This window comes from Gavia stellata, chromosome 13 (genome assembly GCF_030936135.1).
Source record: "Gavia stellata isolate bGavSte3 chromosome 13, bGavSte3.hap2, whole genome shotgun sequence".
NCBI lineage: Eukaryota > Metazoa > Chordata > Aves > Gaviiformes > Gaviidae > Gavia > Gavia stellata.
Window position 1 is genome coordinate 8552389 of NC_082606.1, and position 20601 is coordinate 8572989.

At 42.1% G+C, this 20601-nt stretch overlaps 2 protein-coding genes across 2 annotated transcripts in view; one reads left to right on the forward strand and one right to left on the reverse strand.

Moving 5' to 3' along the window:
- MYO1E (myosin IE) overlaps positions 1–12873 on the forward strand; it is a 95151-nt gene extending 82278 nt beyond the window's left edge. Inside the window, exons 25-29 of the mRNA XM_059824116.1 lie at positions 492–649; positions 1490–1582; positions 4474–4678; positions 11212–11381; positions 11897–12873. Of these exons, the coding sequence (XP_059680099.1) occupies positions 492–649; positions 1490–1582; positions 4474–4678; positions 11212–11381; positions 11897–11973 (703 nt within the window). The 3' untranslated portion in view covers positions 11974–12873. The remainder of the gene's footprint in view (positions 1–491; positions 650–1489; positions 1583–4473; positions 4679–11211; positions 11382–11896) is intronic.
- Positions 12874–14505: 1632 nt separating this feature from the next.
- On the reverse strand, positions 14506–19639 carry CCNB2 (cyclin B2). Its single transcript, XM_059823977.1, has 9 exons — positions 19570–19639; positions 18372–18500; positions 18171–18296; positions 17596–17766; positions 17364–17522; positions 16791–17027; positions 15784–15924; positions 15076–15186; positions 14506–14783 (listed from the first exon to the last, which is right to left on the reverse strand). Exons 1-9 carry the CDS (start codon positions 19597–19599, stop codon positions 14682–14684), a joined length of 1206 nt encoding a protein of 401 aa, XP_059679960.1. The 5' UTR covers positions 19600–19639; the 3' UTR covers positions 14506–14681.
- Positions 19640–20601: the final 962 nt, after the last annotated feature.

Here is a 20601-nt window from a genome sequence, read left to right on the forward strand (position 1 = left end):
CTTTGTTTTAAAATAGTAAGAGGCAGCACAGTGTAAAAATCCATATGTGTAAGGAGACCAGAATTTCTGATTAGCTCATCAGAATAATAGGTTAGGATTGTACCTAGGCCATCTGCCACTTTCCACTGCAGTAGAGTCTGCTGCAGAGGCAGTGATGTTTGATGGCAGACACATCTCTTACTCAGACCTTTGCACATTTTTCCTCAAAGCTTGCTGTACTCTCCATCCTCTCCAGGGCATCTTAAACTTCCTTTGAGTAGCTCTACCAGGAAAGTTAAAACATTTTAAGAACATTTTAAAAAGCATGAAAAAGATATTTAATTAGGTGTTCTATGTCAGGTAAGTCACTCAGGGAATACAGATTCTCATTTAAGCTTTTTATTTTTATATTTCGAAGTTATCTGCTGCTTCTAAGTTACCTGCTGCCAAGTGATACTGTCCTGATTTGACATAGAAATGCTTTCTGGTTTTTGTTCGTGTGCTTATATTAGACTTGAAGTGAAGCTGAAAAAGGAGAGTTGGGGGCCCTGGAGCAGTGGTGGTTCTCGACAAGTGCAATTTATGCAAGGTCAAGGAGATACAGCCATTCTCAAGCCAAGTAATAAAGTGCTGCAGATCAGCATCGGACCAGGACTACCAAAGAATTCCCGTAAGTATGAATTTCCTTTACAAATTGGTGAATGGTTTAGAAATTCAGAGAATGGTTGAATCTTTCTCTCCTTGCTTGCCTCTAGCCTCAGCATGTTCTTTATTATTTCTCTGTAACACCTAAAAGAAGATCCAACTTACAGATCCTAATGATACAGCAGAATTCCCTGCTCTACAGTTGTGCTGGAATTTTGTTACTTTCACTATATACCATTTCTGAAATGTCTGAAATTCTTTGCCCTGGGGCAAAAGAAATGAGGGCATTTAATCACATGACATAGTATAAATGGCACGATTAGCCAGGCTTTTGGGGAAGAGTCTTTCACTCTGCTCTGAGGTCCTGCAGTTCCTACAGTCTTGCTGATGAAGAAAGGTCTGCATCAGGACAGGACAGGTTGTGATACAAGGAAAGGTAACCTCTGTACATCCCTGAAGACTGAGCTGCAAATATACCAACCTCTCAGATTTTCTTGTTCTACCTTTTTCTCATACTAATTGCTGATCAGAAGCAATATAGTCAAAAGTACTGCTGTGCCCCAGCTATCCATGGTTTAGAAACAAGTTCATAAAGCTAAGTCTTTTGGGCCTCGTTTACTGTAGTCTTGAGACAGCTTTACTTTATATCCTGTGGCTGAACTGGACCACAAAAGGGAGAATATGCCTAAGTCATCCTTGTTGCACCTAAAGCTTTAGCACAACCTGGCCAACACTGTAGGAGTCAGATTCATTATTCCTGAGGATCAGCTCTTTCTGATCACAGAGTAGAGGTCTGGCAGCCAGAAGGACTTACCTAATTAATGTAATCGTGAAGGGATAACAAAATGTTGCTGGTTTCTTTTAGGTCCTACTAGACGGAACCTTACCCACAGTAGAGGGTATTCCAACAGGTCTCAAAGTCAGACTTATCCTATGAGAGCCGCACCGCCACCTCCTGGTAAGTCCTCTTAGCCTCAGGCAAAAACAAAATTCCAAATTCAGGCTTTCGCTTTACTTCTGTCATCTGGTAATTTTTACCTATTAAAAAATCATAGTAAAGGTTTAAAATCCTCTTTAAAAGATCCTGTCTGGAAAACATACATGGTAGGCATTTTATAAAGTGTATTGGAGTCTACAGATAATCAAACTGGTATTCCACCAGACAGATCCTGGTTGTCATGGATGCTGGCACATTCAGCCACTTAGTATAAGACACTCAATCTAAAGCTAACCCCGTAGCCTTCTTCTCTTTCCTTTCTAGGGTAAAAGCTATACACTTACCAAGCCGTAGGCAGTATTCGCAGTGAAACTGCTTTCAGTGCCAATAAACAACAAAATGCAATTTATGTCTCATTGTCCTACCCTGTTATGTAACAACTTTTGTGTATGCTGAATGCTGAGACATATCAGCTGTGCCAGTAAGCAGCATGGCAGTTTCTGCATGGGATTGATGTCATTAGGGTGTTTCACTTCTGCCCTTGAGAGATATGATTAATTTAGCCTGTGAACTCAGAGGGGAGAACAATATTCCATTGACTCAACATTTCCCAAGTGTTTTTTTTTTACTTACACTCCCAGAGTAATTTTTTTTTAACAAAGGGTTCTCTTTCAGTCAGCTGCTGTTTATTGAGAAGCACAGTGCTAATGGTGTAAGTTGGGTGTGCAGTCAGTCTTGGTCACCAAATTAACTAGACAATTCCCAATCCTAGTAAAACCTCATAGCTGTATGAGTCAAACTAAGACTGCATGATCTGCAAGAATTGCTTGTAGTAAAGTGGGAGATTACTGTAATTAAAGGCGTTAATCTGTCTGCAAACACGGATAGTAAATATTCATACAGGATGAGTTAAAGCAAGGAAAGTATGTTTGAATATTTTCAAAAACACTTTCAGCAGTTTTATAGCTACATGAAAAAGGCAAAAACATTCGTTGATGAAGGCTTGTGCCTGCAGGCCAAGCCCAAACTTGCCTCACGTAGGTAAAGTAGTTTGGATGTAGATTTGCACGCAAGTCCAAGACATCGGTGGATGCCTATACCTACAGTATGGCCTTTTGTAATCATATATCCCCCACTGCTTATGACAGCTCCTGAACAGACATGTCAACAGGGAGTCCTAATTAGAAGAGCCTGGCTCTGTGTGCAGCAAGACACTGGGTTAACTTTCTGCCTGGGATTGCTGTCAGGGTGTTTCACCTCTGCCCTAGAGAGAAAAAATTAATTTAGGCTATGAACTCCAAGGAGAAAACAATATCCTATTGCCGACCATTTCCCCTGTGTTCAGCTGTGGAGTTGAACTAGATGTTCATGGACCAGTGAAACCACACTGTAGTGTCCAGGCAGGATAAGTATAACTACTGAAGTTAAATGCTGACGCTTACTCATTAGGTTATCTTGTTTAAAAGGTGAGTAGAAGTCTTTCATACGGACCTCAGATCAATTACTGTAACATGTTTTTGGGGTTTTGTTTTGTTTTTCTAATTCAAACTCTTTTGTAAAGTAGCTAATTATAGCTGGGAAAATAAGATTGAAGACAGCTGTTACAAAAGAGTTCCAATGAGATTGTCACGCATTTCAAGGAGTCTGAGGCAATTGCATGATTTGGGCACATTCCTCCTTGCAAGTCACAAACAGTTCTCTCCATCCTGCTCTTATAATGTGGGGAAGTAACACTGTGGGCCATCATCCTTGATCATTTGAAATGTATTCTGCTATTTTCACATCTGTTCTGAAATTAATGGTCCAGTAGTTGAACAGACATTATGTGTATGTTCAGAGTAAACCAAACCTTTATTTATATAACCATAATGTATGTGCCATACTAGCTTGGGTCCCAAAGTGAGTTTTATGTATGAGTTTATGACTGCTTAAGCTCTGCCACAGTATCAAGAAAATATCAGAAGCAAAGACCAGCTGTTGAATGCAGTAAGGTTTTCCAGGTGTCATGATAATGAATTTTCCTTTCTGCACAGCTATTCATTCAGCTAATTTTCAATAGGCATAATCACAAGGGAAAAAGGAGAGGATCACCCACAGCATTAACCAGTCTGATTTTTAATATAAGCATAGCTCCCATTTTATTCAGTGGGGGTTTTAGGAATGTAAAGCACGCAGAATTGAGTTTCTTAGGCCCTGATCCTGCAAGTAGCTCAGACATGGGTGGGTTTGTTTTAAATTCAAGTTAGAGGCATAATTATTTAAAGGCATTTACCCTTGTCATCACCTAGAAAATTCAAACTCCATTTGAGCTATCAAAGTAGCAGCAAGGCTTTTTTAAAAAACAAAACAAAACCACCAAAACAAACAAAAAACCACCACCAAAACAGAAAAAGAAAAACACAGAAAAAACCCCTTGCTTGTTAAAATAGACAAATACTTACAGCAACTTAAAAAACCAGTCTACCCAGTATTCAGGGAGTTGGATGGAGTTTGAACATTAAAAAAAAAGAGCGCCCCCAGCAATTCTGGCTAGCTTTAAATTGACCCTTATCTAGATAAAATTTTATGCACTGTTTTAAATAGAGGTGTGGTCATTACATGCTGGCTAACGTTAGTAAGGTTGAATTCAGCTGAGAGCTAGTCCTCTTGCTTGCTTGTAACATTCAAGGCAGACGTCTCAAACTTGAGCACAAGTCCATGAAGACATGAACCCTAAATAGATTTCCAGCAGACCTGAAACTCTGTATAAATAAATCACACTTTAAGATTTCAACATTATTTTAAGTTCCTTGATAGCTAAGTCTCACTGACAGCTGAATCTAACTGACAGCTGAGCCATCAACACAAGGAAGAGGTTACCTTTATTGAGCTGTAGTTTGGACTCTATGTGTTCACACTTTATTTACTTCTAGGTCAGCAGCAAAATGGAGTAATAAATCCCCCACAGTTTGTACCACTTCCCCATGTCCCAGGAAATCAACGGGCCAATCAGAAAAACCTGTATACAAGTATGACACGACCAACTTTACCACTGCAACTGTCAGGAGGATCAGGCAAGATTTCACAGCAACCAGAAAGCTTGGATTTCCTGAAAGTACCTGACCAAGGAGCAGCTGGGTAAGATTTTACATTAAATCTGACAAAAAAGTGTCAATTTCTGTAAACAGCTACACACACTCAAACTGTTTATGCCTGATAAACTTATATTGTGTACATAGTTAACCAGATTGCATTATGGAGTTGTACTCAAAGGTATCATTATTTTCCATAGGATTTCAACACACATACTCCATCGTAGGCCTTTAGGAATGAAGATGAACCAGTTCTAGTTTAGTATCTTAAATTTGCATGGTACCTTCTACTTAAGGATATTAAGAAACTTGGCAGAGTTTAGCTAGGCCTTCTTTCCCTTCTGGTTTATAGATCATAAACAGTAGATGTAGTATTTTATGGCAGCTGTCATGCCCAGAAATGCTGGCTAATACTCTTTTTGTTTCAGCTTTGACTCTCAACTCATATACCAAACTTGCCCTTCTTTTTAGGAGGAAGGCTTGGCAACATGACTATTGTTCAGCATCATTTGGACTTCTAAGCTGCAGCCTTCCAGAATATGTTACTATGATGATCCTACAGGATTTGGGGGTGGGTGGGTCTTACTGTTGTAACTAGGTATTTCCCAATAGCCAAGAGTCAAAAGCATCAAAACAATCACCAGAAGTAGCAGAAAGACAGAATCAAGAAATCAGGGCCTTTGTACAGGGAAGCAGAACAAATTGTTCTCAACTCTGAAACTAGCTGTTCCAGATCTTGACTGAAAATCCAGAAGCAGGCAAAAACTCTGATTTGTGGAAATCATGAAGGCAGAAGTCTTCTGTCAAATATTTATGGGACCTTAGTGCTCCAGAATGTTAAAGGCCTTGCAAAATTTTAAGTTTTTCAATGACTGAACAGTTCCTACTTTAACTCAGCCCTTATATTCCACTCTCTTGCAGAACATGAGTGGAGCTTTACTATAGTGGGAATTTCAGTGCCACTTAATTGTCAAAAACTGCTGCCTATTCAGCAATTCTAGCAAAAAAGAAATAATCTGGTTTTGAAAAGGCAGTTTGTGTTTCTCCTTGCTGATGACTTCCTATTTGTGTGATTTAATTCTGATGTAACCAAGTTTCAGAGAAATTACAATTATTAGTAACAGCTGGTTGTCTGAGAGCATATTAAATCAACAAGGAATGTTACATTAGCAGATAGAATAAAAATCCACTGTGGTAAGGTGTAATAAATACCTTTGCATAGTAATGGTTAGTGCAGACGCAATTCTATAGTTCACAGCTCTTCAAGTAAACATACATGATAAATACCTCATTGTTAAGTAGGAAAGCCCTGCGTATGTTGAACAAGCCATCATTCTTAAATCTCTGTCCAAATAATACGGAGGGGAAAAACAAGAGGAAATTCAGACTTTTCCTGCTGAGAACTGTATTTGAACTGTAATTTACTAAGAACTTGCAGTGTCCTCCTCAGTGTCTCTTTCTCCAAATGGCCTCTCTCTTTCCCTCCCTTCCAACAGATTGTGACCTGCCGCTGTAGGGAGATAGCCTCTATAGCTGAGCCTTCGCTTACCACAACAACTAGAGCACCACATATCCCCAGAAAGTGATGTAGAAGTTTGAAGTAAAACGAAAGATACTGCTGTAGTAAGAATTTTGCCTAAGGAAGAAGTGCCCTAGTATTTCAGAATCTGCCACGATCCCATTCTAATATTGCATTCCTTCACCCTTATCATACATTGTCCACTGAAGTAATGCAGCAGTGACATGCCACATTCAAGGATTTTTGTTATGCTTGCTAACACTTAAGCAATCATGATATTTTTACTCTGAGCTGTCAGTTGTGACCCAAGCTCCCAGGACTGACAGCAAATCATTTTGCCAAATATGGAAGAGCATGCACATGGGGTAATCTGGGAGAAATCAAGATTAAGTCAACCTTTCACCAGGTTTCCAGTTCCACCTTCTGCAGCCCCTTAACATATTTGCCCTCAGCCCTGGAATATTCTGAGGGATTCGAGGGAACAGCTCAGTCCCCTTCTCCAGAGATCCACATGAATGCAGGTTCTTAGAGGCAGCAAAAAATTATTTCTTTTTAACTATATCAAGATCAACTTTTTGTACTAACAGACCCTTCTCAGCTGTCAGACAAGCTCCTTAGCAGATGTTCTGCACTAAATTCTCTTGTTGGCCCAAGCATGCTTTTTTGTGTGTGATCCACCTGGCTACAGTACTGATTTAGCATATTACTTACAATGTTGCTTCTAGGGAACATTAGACACCTCATAGAAAACAAATATATAATAAGTGTACACAGAGTTGATTGATTGATAGATTTTTCAGTATCAAAAGAAGTGCACAGGGATCCTAAGTAGGGGCTTTCCAGTTCCTAAACACGAGGAGAGATAGTCAGCCCTCCAGCAAAATTAGGCATGTACAGAGTGTCTTTTCAGTTGTGCTAATGGCAGTCCTTTTTCCCCACTGTGCACCAGGTGTTAGCCATAAGATATAATAGGCATATTTAAAGCATTTTTCCATTTAAGAACAGTCTTCAAGCAAGAAAGAAATCAGAAACAAGTGGCTACTACTACTTTAACAGTTTCAAAACTGTCAGCACACACTAACACGTCAAGACACATTTCCATCTTTGTAAACTAGAACTTCTGTGCCTTTAAGTGGTGAAATTTTCTCATTGCATGTCAACTTACTCTATAAGCTAATATTAGACTTCTGCTTTGTCTTGATACTACGGTTCATGTAACAACAACAAAAACCCATAAGCCATAGGATAAAGCCATTGTGATTTCTGTCAGACAACTGTGACTGTACATGCGTTGCTGTAGAATGTAGCAGCCACCAAGTACAGAATGAGATAGGGACTACCATATTGGATTAAAAAGATCAGTTGCACCATACCACAGTTCCTAACTCTACAGGTACACCCCAACAACCCCATCTGTTTCAGTCTTACACGTTTACAAGGATGATTAGCACTTACTAAAGCTTCTATTACTTGGTTACCATTTTAAATGGCAATTATGATCAATGTAGTCCAAAGGAAGAAGAAAAACAAATGACAAAACACACTGTATCAGAATGACATCTTTACTGTCTGCCCCAGTTTTCACTGATAACTGTATGCTCAAGAGCGGTAGGAAAAAACCCCAACAGCCACAGCAGTAATTGCAAGCAGAACACATAGGGAACAGGCATCCATCACTCTTCTCTGGATGGATTTTTGCCAAAGTCAGGCTTTTCTATAGGAAGGCATGAGTAAGACAGAAGAGAACTTAGTAACATAGCTTATGATTCAGAGGGAAGAGGATGTTGGGGAGCAAGGGTTGTTTGTTGTGTTCTTTGGGTTCTGTTGTGGTTTGTTTTTTTCTTTCAAAGCAAATCAAGCCATAGCTGTAGGCAACATGCAGCAGCAATATGGATGCTACTGTGCAAGGTAAGGGACCGTGTAAAAAGGGCCTGGCAAAGTAATTTCTTAGACCTTAACATTCCACTACACAAGTTGCTGCCTGTCCAGTACACCCTGCCAATTCATGGAATTGCGTTTCCTAAAGTGTAAAATAGTATTTTTGTCAGAAATGGTGGAAAGCACCCACTCCGAGAGGAATAGAGTGCAGCCCAATGAGGATAACTTCAAGTAGGCATTGAAACAAGTAGGTAGTAATTTGATTTTACATCTGTGTGACTTCAGAAAGCGGTAGGCTAGTCTAGGAATTGGAGTATTTTGGCACAGCAGTCAATGCTGTGTTAATGCCAACAATACTGTATTCTGAGCACACAGTCAGAAGACCCATTTCTAATTGCCATAATATTAATACAACACAATTTACTGTCCCTGCCAGTACTAACCGTTTTTGAGGCGTGTATTTCAGTAGATGTTTCCAGGGCCATTTTACAGTCTTGCTTCCAAGCAGAAGAGCGTATTGCCTGCCACACTATCACCAGGATCACTTTGTAAGCGGAACTTCTGTGAACAGCTGTTGCAAAGGCAGTTCGAGGACAAGTTCCTGGGGGTAAACGGGGGAGAGAAAAAAAAAAAAAAATCCCAACCACACAACCCAACGGCCGCGGTTCCGGAAGCGCAGCGAGAGCTCCAGCCCGAGGCCGGGGCCGCCCCACTGCCCTACTAGAACCGGGTCGCTGCCGTCCCGGCGGCAGCCCTGCGCTGAGCGCGCGCCGGCCGGGGACTGCGCGAGGCGCGCGCCCTCTGCTGGCAGCCCCGGGGCGCCGCCCACAGCCCGAGCGGGACCTGCCCGCCCCGAGAGCGGCCTCGCGGCCGCTGGGCACACGCGCCCCGCGCCCCGCACAGGGTCCTGCCGCAAGCGGCAGCACGAGCGTGCCACGGAGGCTGGGCAGGCCCAAGCGTGCTGCCGCAGTCGGGCAGAGAGGCCCAGGCCGGGCACGTGCTACCGTCATCAGCCCCGTCGGGTCAGCTCTCCCCTCCAGCAGATGACCTCTAAGATACCTCAAAAGAGTTGACCTGGCAGCCGCTTAGTCTCTCATTTTCCTAGTCCTGTACATACATACTCTTGGGGACTGGCAGCGACCTCAAATCCATGCCACTGCATGGGAACGACATGGATTCATGCACACGGGTTTCTGCACAGAAACCTGTGCAGAAGGGAGCCAGCTAAGCACCACAAGGCACCACCATAGGTCAGGTTTTAATGTGCTGAATACTAATACCTCACCATCCAGCATCACCAGCAAAATACATGGTGTTCCTTTTCCATCACCTTACTTCTCGCTTCCTGCAAACTGTTGTCGCCTTTGGCCAGCACAAGTATCAGGGACCCAACTGGACCCAGCACTAACCTCGCCAAGTTAGCCGGTCATTTTTCACATAGATCAATTCCCAAAGCCAGTCAGAGAGTCAGGCTGACAACGGAGTGGAGGAGGCAGCTATGCCTGACCCCTGAGGGGTTGTACCTGTTCTTCCTCCTAGTTCTTCCTGTTCAGCACCATTCCCAGCATCACTAGCCTCAAGTTTCTTTAGCACATTCACCACTATGAAAAACAAGACATCCGAGAGGAGTTTTACAGCTGTAGCAGACCAAAGGAAGTACTCATACAGAAGCGACATTTGCAAGGCTGCCTTCCTGAGTATTATGATGAGCTCTTTTATTAACGTGCTAAAAAGAAACAATATTACTATATTCAGCAGTGGGTTTCAGATAAGTTTTTCTCTGTGGCTGTTCTTTTTTCAAAAGGGAAAGCTCTAGCATTCCCTATACACAAGGCATGAGCTAGAAGAGTTGTGAATGTAGTACTTCAAAACCACAGCCATTATAGATACAATTTTTTTAAGGAGGGTTAAAATTAGGTTTATTTTTAGCAAAACTGCCAAGAAAGACACACTAGTACTATGACAGCTTTAATTTCTAGCTATCACTACACTACAAGCCCAAGTTTAAAAAAAAAAAAACAAAACCAAAAAACAACCCACCATGCTCTTACCAGCAAAACTATCTCATTTAAGATGTTCTTGTACTACTGTAGTTGCAAAAAAGCCAAGCTACTTTACTTTTCTAAGACTTGTTCTGAATTCTTTTATTTCCATACCTAGGTCTCTGCTTCACAACATAACATATATCCTATCCATCCCAAGCAAAGTCAATTCATGCTGAACAGGAGAAAAATCCTCTCTCCCAGTATGTAAATTTAGAACTAAAATGTTCTTAACCCCTATCTCAAAGCTCATTTTCTGGTGCAGTTCACTACACAAACCTAGAACTAGACAGAGACATATTGACAAAAATTAAGTCTAGGACTTTGTGTAAGCAACTATAAACCTTTTCTGGAAGAGCTGTGCAATGTTAGCATGGCATTACATGACATGATCACAGTTCAGTCTCCTCCATACATCACTGCAGCATTGTAATCATTCAGCACATTTACTTACTTATTACTTACCTTAAACTGACATATTGCATCTAATACCTGTTCTCTCTTCCAGCCTTTATTATCTGATGAGCTGGCAAAATGCGTTTCTTCCCTCTTTCCCCTTCCCAATCTTTGGAGTGGTCACAGCTGTGACAAAGAGTTTGTGCAGCATCTCCCCTGCTGCTTCAGAGTTGACTATAAGAGAACAAGTCCATAGACGGCCCTGGAATCTGAGGCAACTTAAAAGAGATGCTGTCTCTCTTACAGCTTAGTCACAAGAATGGTAAAGTAGCAAGCCTGCGAGCTAGACCTTTGGGGTTTTTTTAATACTGGAAACTGTATCCCTGGTGAAGTTGGGGCAGGGGAAGAGACAGACTAAGCTGTGTAGATGCCAAGATATGCATGAACTGCATGTGCATATTTGTTTACATTCCAGCCTGAGCACCCAAGTGTCTTCTATGTATTTGAACCGCTGTTTGGAAGTACCCATTCATCCATCAGGAGGAAAGAAACAGCAACTCACTGTGTCCCTTTCACAGGGAAGCCTCACATTGCTGTTTCTAATTGTTGTGACATTTAAGCAAATCCTTTTTCCCTTGTTCTGTGATACTCTTTAGAATCAATTCATTAGGACAGAGGGGTTGATAAAGCTTAGGTTCAAGTCATAAGCATTGAAGCACATTAACACTTTTTTTCTCCCCTTAGTGTTCGAAGGCAGACAACAAACCGACCCCCACCAGCTGGAGGAAGGCCTAAACCACAGCCGAAACCTAAGCCTCAGGTACCACAGTGCCGGGCACTGTATGCATATGATGCTCAGGACACAGATGAACTTAGCTTTAATGCCAACGATGTGATTGATATAATTAAAGAAGGTACGTAGGTTGTTACTTCACTACTAATCGCGAAGGTACACTGTCACAAGTAGTTAAGACACAACTTTTTGAGCCACGCCGTAGTTATCTTCCCTTATTAGGCTTGCAAATTTCTAGGATAGCCCAGGGAGCAGAGAAGTCTCCACACCCACACCAATTAGACTTGTTCACTTAAAAGCATGTCAGAGACAGATCAATGACACATACATTACTTGGTACTGCAGATCCGTACATTTAGTTAGGACAGTAATTCTGTCACAGGCTCTGGCTAAACCACAGCTATAGCACAAGAACCAGAAAGCAATAAAGCAGTTCCAACTCTCTGGGTCTCCAAAGCAACCTCATATAGCATAGTGATGCAGCCAAAAGATCAGCAAGCTCAGGTTCTCCAAATCATTTCTCCTCAGTCCTTCACACAGGCAGCTCTCACTGTGTGGAACAGCTTTGCAAGACTGCCTCAGAAAGTATACAAAAAAGGTTTACAGAACCTCACTACTTTGCTTTCTTTGTCATAGATCCTTCTGGCTGGTGGACAGGAAGACTACGAGGGAAACAAGGTCTGTTTCCCAACAATTATGTCACCAAGATATAAAAGACTGTCAGACAGAAATTGGCATGAAGTTACCGGTGGCTGAAGATGTTTTCCCTCGCTTTCAGGTCACTGTTCTTCAGAGATCTGTCCTTCTCAGCAGTATTTTCACCAGTAAAGTTGTGTATGAGCAGGAAGAAAATTACCTACAGCACAGACTTTGATCTTTTGTCTCAGAAGCATACAGCAATGGACATACTGACCCATTATTTATTATATTTAAAACCTGGTTTTAACACCTAGTAAGTGAAGAACGCTCAAACCTACCATCTGGTGCTTTGCAGTCCAGGACCAGGGACTTCGAAAGGGGTTTATTTAATAAGTGCCTTCAGCTGAGTATCAATAACCTTTTAATTATCTACTGAAGATAATGTTAAATGTACATTTCCTCTAATGCAGATCATTCTGGGGAACATGTTAAGTATGCTGCTACGTGTCAAAAAGATTTAGGCACATGTGGGATATTACCATCATAAAAACCTACTGTGATGGTATATTTAAGTAATTCTGTACAGAGCTGTAATGGAACTGGTTTGTGTTTGCCGATGTGCTTAGGGACTCCAACAGGCACTGTAAGAAGTTAAAACAGAAAACCATATAGTACTGTATGCTAAACAATGTTGCCTTCTTCAAGATTTATATTATAATATGGCTGGCCCATGTTGGATTTATGTTTAATGCTCTACTTGTTATAAGAGGTGTCTTTATGCAGAGCTGTACATTTATAGAAGCAGATCATATACTGTATATAAAAACTAAATATAGTAGAAACATGTATGAATGTATAACGTAGTATTCCACTGTTCTTATTCATGAAGTAGTTCTACTAGAATTTTTATGCCAGGTACTTACAGATACGCACTACTCCTTTTAAATGGCAAAAGCGTTATTGCTTAAGTCTGATTGCCTCCCACACCAGAGTGGCTGTTGCTTGCCATACAGTTATCAGCATTCATGCTTTGCCTTCTGAACCTCCATAAAATAAAACACAAGAAGCAGTTAGCCGAACAGGTCTGTTCTCTGTGCAGTTTGTTGTCAGTTACGTATACAAACAGATCCCTTCACAACAATGTCTCTTGGATTTTGCTACACTGATTTCTGTGGAAAAAATCCCTTTCCTTTGCTCCAAACCAAATCATTTTCACTATACCCAGCTGCAATGCTGCACATTACATTTTTTCTTAAGAGCAGTTAAAAAAACCTGCCTATGTTGACACTAAAAAGTTGCATAAGCTTTAAGATACAGCTAAAAGTCTTGAATCCCCTTCCTCCTAAACCATTGCTAAGCCTAATTTAGGCATACTTAAACTCCATCTCCATTAAGAGATGACTGACCACAGAACCTGTTTCTGGAAGCTAGAGCCTCAGTCCAGGGGGGAATCACATACACAACAAGGGATCAAGCATGTTTTTCAAAAGACCATTTGCAGTAGGTGCTACGCTTACCCTATGGGAGAGAAAAGTCTGCTTGAGAAGATAAAAACCAGTAGCTTCAAACATCCTTCCCACAGGGGGAGCAGAGGTCTAGGCTATTTTTGTAGTATTAGGTTCTTGCCTTCTACATCAGGGCCAGCACACTCATGAAGAGGAGACACTAGGAGGTAATGAGTTCCGTGTAACTAACTTAGATAATACCTAAGAGTGTGTAACTTAATATTACTTACATGTGACTAAGTTAACAAACAGGCTTAAATGACGTATTGAGGCAGAAAAGCTGCATTACTTACATGCTTGTATTCCTTGAGCATACAGATACCAATGGTTATTAGAAACAAAGACAAAAGAAAGCAAAATGTTAAATGATAAGGAAGACTCTTCTTACTCTGGGTTTGACTGTATACTCCCAGGTATAGAGGGTTGGGGGTGGTGGGGGTTGGGGAGGGTGGTGTGAGTGAACAGGCAATGAAAAGGTAGGGGTTTTTTTGTCCAAGAAGCAGAGCAGGTTTTAAGAGCTGAGCTGGTTCAAAAGGTCTCATCCCTATAGTTTCACACCTAAAGTCCCTGCACACAGTGATTAGCAACACAGGAGACTGACTGACTTAGAATTTTCCTACCTTAGCTCCCTTTGTTTAGGTACACAAAGGGAACACATTGTCTTACGTTCACCAAAACACAAAGATTTACAAGGCTAGTATCTGTTACAGCCAGCCTACTTCTTTCCCCAAACTTGAAGGCAACAAGCTACAAAAAAAAATTAAGTTCCTCTATACTTCTTTGGGACAAGGCACTGAAATAAAATACATATTTAGTATCCTTTAAGGTACACCAAGAAAAGATGACCTGCTCTTCTGCTCCTTCTTACCTTAAGAGCAAAAACAAGTTACTAAGTACAACCCACTGTAAAGCCTGGAGATTCTCATTGGAAACAACTACTGAGAATAATCATGCACATCTTACTGCAAGTTGTATCAATCACCTATTTAGTCAAATGTCCTGCTTGGACATTAGACTGCAGACATGTCTAGGTAGTGCCTTAGAGATTCACAGTCACAGTACTTTTTTTTTTCTTTTTTTTTTTTTTTTAAAAGAGAGGAGCTTTATTTCTAGGTAGAGAGTTGTATTACAAAGCAAGTTTAAAATTTCACCCTCTGAGCCAGTCTGAAACATCTGTGGTAAGGCTAGAACGCTATGTACAAAAAGCGGTAGTTTTGCCTCAATAGACAAATGAGGACAAAGTCCATATACCATCAGTGCTTGGCTGCCTAGGGTTATCATAAGAGCGATAAAGCCAGGTCCTTGATTATCTTGCCGCTCAGTTGAGGGATTGTGCTGATCGTCAGTAGTTTGCTACTTGCATACTTGTTCTTTATAGCCTGCAGAGGTAGAGGAACAGTGTTACAAAAGATTTACACATACAGTATTTAAGTTCAGGCAGATAGTTTTGGGTTAATTAGCCTGACAGGTTGGAAAACAAGCAAACAAACCAGGTTAGAAGCTAGAGAAGAGTTTGTCTAAAATGTGTTGAAGTTAGTACTAATGCAACATCCTCTCACAGGCTTGCCAGAATAGCATATGCTGTAAGATAACGTACGAAACGTTTTACCTAAGGAGCCACAATAGGTATTTCTAAAACACTAAGAAGAAGATGTAAGTAATTATACTTACAGTGTATTTTGTTAACTTCTCATTTACTTTGACCACGTTCTTGGCCATATGTTTCATAGTCAGCACAAGACTGTCTTCTGTATACCCACTGTAGTACTGCTGCTTTGTATCCTGCACCATGACAATAAGAAATTTGAGATTTATGAAGTGGGGATTTGCTGCTCAAGGCACAATCACTTCAGGTAGCAAATGCCCTAAGCTTCAGGAGCTATCCTTGAGTGCTAAGATCTGTAGTATGTCAGTTCAGGCAACCGGTCCAGATTAACTTCTGGTGTGCAGTAGAAGTTTGGACACATCAATGCCAAGCACCACATTTCTACACTGCACAGAGGATAAAAGAAGCAACCACTGCAAGAGGAACCTGAACCTAGCTGAATTACAATTCACTATTCATGGCCCATGATTTCCTCGCTCTACATGCACTGCAAGAATTATGAAAACCAACCTTTCTTTACAGTGTGGCCTTCTGTAACTCAACACTTTCAAGAGAAAAATGCTTTCATACCACAGTGTTCACATAGAAAAAGATAGTAAGTTTTTAATGGTATGTTCCTTTTTCTACCTGCAATGATGCATCAGGCTGTCCAACTGTCATTTGATCACCAGCATTATTACAGACCTAAACGCAATTTTCTAAAGTAGTTGTTTTAATTGTTCAATCGACTGAAGGAAAAAACTACTAACAACGAGTTTGGTCAAAACACTTACCCATTTGTTATATCCCAGAATCTTTTGGGACAAGCATAATGCAGCAGCTGCAATCTCTGAAGGACGATGGTGAACCATGTCATAGTCTACCAGTGTCAGCTCCATTAGGTATTTTGCTAGTGTATGTTGCTTAGCGTCAGCCTACCAGATTGAGAACTTGTTAATCCACAAAAAGTTTCACTTCACCTTATCATAGTAATTCAGGATTGTTTATTGTATTCATTAACTGACAAAGCAGAAATAGTCAACGAAATCTTTATTAAGGTCTAGGGAACACACTCTCTAACAGGCACTCATCTCAAAACCAAGACCAGAGCCCAAACCAGTCTAATCTAGCAGCCATTTAGAATTTAGACACAAAGTCAAGTGAGGGATTTTAACAGAAAACTGCAGTATCAGGCACTGCTGTGCCCAACTAGGGATACAAGTGCTCCCTCTGTAACACACTAGGGGGGGGGGGGGGGGGGGGGGGGGGAATGAAATATAAAATGACTTTAGGAGATTCTTATTAAATCAGTCAGCTAACTTCAAAAGTGGTCTATTGAGGTAATTGGGCAGTTCACTCAAGTGTAACTACTGAGGTGGAAAAAAAGGGTCAAGTCAAAGAAAAAGCTTATCTTTTGATTCTTAAATAATACGAGATTTCCATCAAAAAATTATGAGGAACTGCAACACTGCTCCCCTTTTACTAGGGAATACCCTGATCACCAGACAAAAGATTACTCTAAAAGCCAGGGTTCTGCTCTAGGTATGTTTAGTTTAACAGTAAAATTACTGCCACTAAGACTGAACACAGGCCGCAGTAAATACAAACACAAACTGCTACTGGGTGCCACAGTGATGTTGTCCTATTTATTACTCCACATGGTGGAGTTTCATAGCTGAGTATTTCTTGATCCAGCGTGTAAGCAGAAAGTAGTAAGATTACGTGATAAAAATACCAGAAGCAATCCTGGTAAGACTTCACATATACAGGAAAGTTCTAGATAATGATGACAAGTACTCACCTCGCCAGCTTTTGATGCTCTTCTTAAGAAGTGAATTGGAAGAGGTCGTCCCAAATCGAAGTTTAACTCTTTAAGAATCATAATCTCCATTTCTCTGACTTCATCACTGGTGTAGGCATTGTCAGTAATGTAAACAAAGTCTGCTACATCAGGAGACAACATCTCTTCGTATTTTGAAGCTAGAAACAGCGCTGTTACACCCACCAGCTGAAGCCTCTTACGAGGTACTGGATGACTCTGCAATATAGGAATTTAAAAGGCAAACCCCAAAATGTCAAACTCTAGATAAACAGATTCTAATTTATCAGTTTAAACCACCGGTTTGACAGTGCTCATTCTTATAACATAAATGAGAGTTTCCACTTTGAGTCAGAAGCATCCCTGTAATGACAGGCTCAAAGAGGACCGCAGCCTCAGAGTTAAGACGCTACATTATACAGAGCTCCTACACAAAGAGCAGATTTCATAGTTTCTTAGATTTATAAAGAAAGGATAAATCCTAAACTCCTTTAAAAGCGTAGCCATTGAACAAGTCTCATAATCCAAACATGAGTTGAAAAATATCTTTCTTACTTGTAAGAAGCGATCCATAATTGCAACACACATATACAGTGTTTCCTGCAAAAGCTGGAACCTTGAGTGGACCTGGACAAGCCAATCAACTAAAATTGCACGCATACGTCCATTGATCGTCTTCCCATCAAGGTAATGCGGGCGGATCGATTGCTGCAGCTGTTGGAGAAAGAGCTGTGTGAGCAACAAGATAAACACTACACTGCAGAAACACAGACTCAGTATGTCATACCTCAAGCTCCCTCAGATACAGGTAGATATCTTTTACATAGTCACTACACAGCTGGGGATTCCCCCAGTCCTCAGCATCAATGTCTTCTACATTGTTGAGCAACACATCAGAAAAGGCTTGGCACAAATCCTCCTCTTGCATAGATACATCCATAGGGACAGGAGACAGAACCTAAGGAACAGATCATAGTGCTTACATATCCACTGTTTAAGCTGCAATGTTCCTTCATTTCCACATTTTTCCCAGTTACTAATACAATTGCTGAAGATAAAAGAAGTTGAAACTGAGCTTACATTCCAGCACAGCAAGCTTTCACCAAGATGCCATACAGACAGAATCAGAAGACCTTCTAGTATTTGCCTGCTAAAGCAGAAACTTCATCCAGTACTTCAACAGCTAGTTCCGTCACTTTAATGTTAGCCTTTAAGCACAACATGCATTAAATCAAAACCTCAGTAGGGAGGCTTTGCTTTTTCAGCAGGGAAATGAGATACATCTACAGATAAACTATTCTGAAGTTAGAGCTCTAAGTTGCAAATCAAATTAAGAATCAGAACAGTATCATTACTTCCTACCTTTGGAACACCAGTTTCTTTGCATGCTCGATTTGCAGCCGCTGGAGGTTTAGGCAGTACAATTCCATTTGTCGTCTTACTAGGTGCTTTTGTAGGCTTTATGGATGCTTTCAAGCATTCTGTTTTCTGTAGTGAAACAATTATTATTAGTACAGAGCTAGTAATCCATCTTTTCTTTATGGATTTCAAATGTTCCTTTACCTTAGCTACATGTGCTCCTCTTGTTGCAACTTTATTTCCTATTTCTTCCAAAGCACCCCTTTTGCCAGTGAGGTGAGTTTTGGCTTTACTTTTAAGTTCAATCACAGCATTCTCCGTCCCTCTAGTGACCTAAAACAATAGAATTGCAGCTTAAGAGACAGAGACCAACTTTATTTAGTTTTCAGATGCATAACTCCATTATACAGTTACTAGCAGTGTACCTCTGTGTGTGCTATCCATTAGTCAACCAGTTTTTATTTCCTACCCATTCACACATACTCTGAGGAAGAACTCTCCTCTGCATAGGTTTCAGACAGTATTGTACTCTCTGAAACTGTGTTGCAAGATTAGAGTGATACACCCTATCTCGTTCTTCCTCACTGACAGCTTTTTAACATTAGAGTGCTTACCTGCTACTTGGCTATTTATTGTATCTACACACTTTGTAACTATAGCAGTATTCCCATGAAGACAAACAAAGCCATTTCTTTGTTACATACATACCACGTAAATAAAAAAGTTATGTTATGCATACAAAAATAAACATCCTTTGACGTTTATTTTCATCCTTGAATCCACTAGGTTTCAAGATGTACATATCGAGTTTCATTTAAACCATTAGAAAATGGTTTAAACGGTAGAAAAGTGGTTCTTGTATTCCATTCCCGCACTTTCCCGTTAAGTAGCTTTAATTTTCTCCCTTCCTCCCACAGACCCTCCCCACACTTTGAGGGGGAGGAGCAGGCGGCCAAGGCCAGGTGCAAGCTGAGGGCAGTGCCAGGTGAGGTGCCCATGCCCTCCAACCCCAGAGGACGAGGGCTGCGCGCGCACACACCACCCCCCTCCCCTCCCCCCCACTCCCTCAGAGCTTACCCCAGCTCATCTCCTCCCCGCCCCCCGCAGCCCAGCCGCACGCCCCGCTTCACTCCAGCTGCTGCTCGTACCCGCATAAGCACAGGGGGGCTCCTGGCCAGACACAGGGCCGAGAGCCGCCGCCACCTCCCGCCCTTACTGCAGGGCAGGGCCCTCCCCAGCCCGCTCGCGCCGCGGCCCCAGCGTTTAGCTGCCTGAGGGGAAAGAGCGGCAGGGCCTGCGGGCGGCTCGCCCGCTGGCTGGCTGGCTCGCTCGCCCGTTCTCTCCCTCCCTCCTTCCGCCGGACCGACTCCCGTCTCCCACCCGCGGCGCAGGCAGTACTCACAGCGGCGCGGCGCGACGCCGGCAGCGCCATCGGCACAGAGATAACGGGAGCCGCTAGCGCTTCTCCTCACAGACCCGCTTCTGCCTCGAGCGACACCGGCGACTAGTATCTCGCGCTGCCGCGGCTGCCCTTAAACCCCCTCCCGCTCTCCTATTGGGCAGCTTCGTACGATGCAGGTGCTCGATTGGTCCACTTCCTCAGGCCCCTCCCAAAGAGGAAACGGTTTTAACAACTTCCGGCAAGGCAGGCCCTGTGAGGGGAGCGGCGCATGCGCCCGAGCGCTGAGGTGGAGGGGGCAGCGCAGCGCAGGTGGCTCAGCTCAGCTCGTGTTTAGGCGAGCCCAAGGTCACGAAACAAGAGCTTTTACCTTGAGAAGTAGATACAGCTGTGCTGCCTGTCGCGAAAAACACTTGACGGCGAGAGTTTGGGCAGTTAAAAGCCGTGCTGCAACCGCCCCCGCGCTCTCAGCTGTTGAGAGGCAGACGAAGCCAAGGAGGCGGCCGCGCTTCTCCTCACGTTCACTGAGGGCGGCTGGCTGGAAGCGTAACCGCCTTCAGGGGCTTCTGCCCGCGGTGAACCAAACCTCAGCAACGCTGACTTACATACTACAGAACCAGTCAAACAGAGCACGTGCGGAGGGGGCTCGCCTCATTCAGAAGAGCAACTCGATACTCTGCACTGTGGGGAAACTAGGTCTGAACAGATGCATGTTACAGCTTTTACTTTAAATTTCACCTACGACTTTAGGAAGGCATGTCTTCCAGCTATTAACAAACTAGTAACAGTCACTTTAATAACCAAGTCCTGAGATTCAGGAACTTCAACTCCACAGTAGCTGCCTAAACTGACAGAAAAGTCTAATTACAGCTATTCTGCAATCTCCCAAAATTGGCATTATATATTTCCTCACATACACACAGGTTAATATTTTTATATCCTTCATAAGGGCAGTTTTCCTGAATTCCTAAGTTCCAGATGGTTCTGTTTATCGTATTTAACTGTGGCTAAATGTTGAACCTTCACTGAGAATTT

Excerpts from the sequence above, each read along its gene's own strand:
- CCNB2 (XM_059823977.1), bottom strand. The coding sequence starts at position 19,599 with ATGGCGCTGCCGGCGTCGCGCCGCGCCGCT. Across the intron at positions 17,767-18,170 it reads AAGAAACTGGTGTTCCAAAG|GTTCTGTCTCCTGTCCCTAT; the intron begins GTAGGAAGTAAT and ends TCTGTTCCTTAG. Across the intron at positions 15,187-15,783 it reads TTCTGGGATATAACAAATGG|GATACAAAGCAGCAGTACTA; the intron begins GTAAGTGTTTTG and ends GTCATGGTGCAG.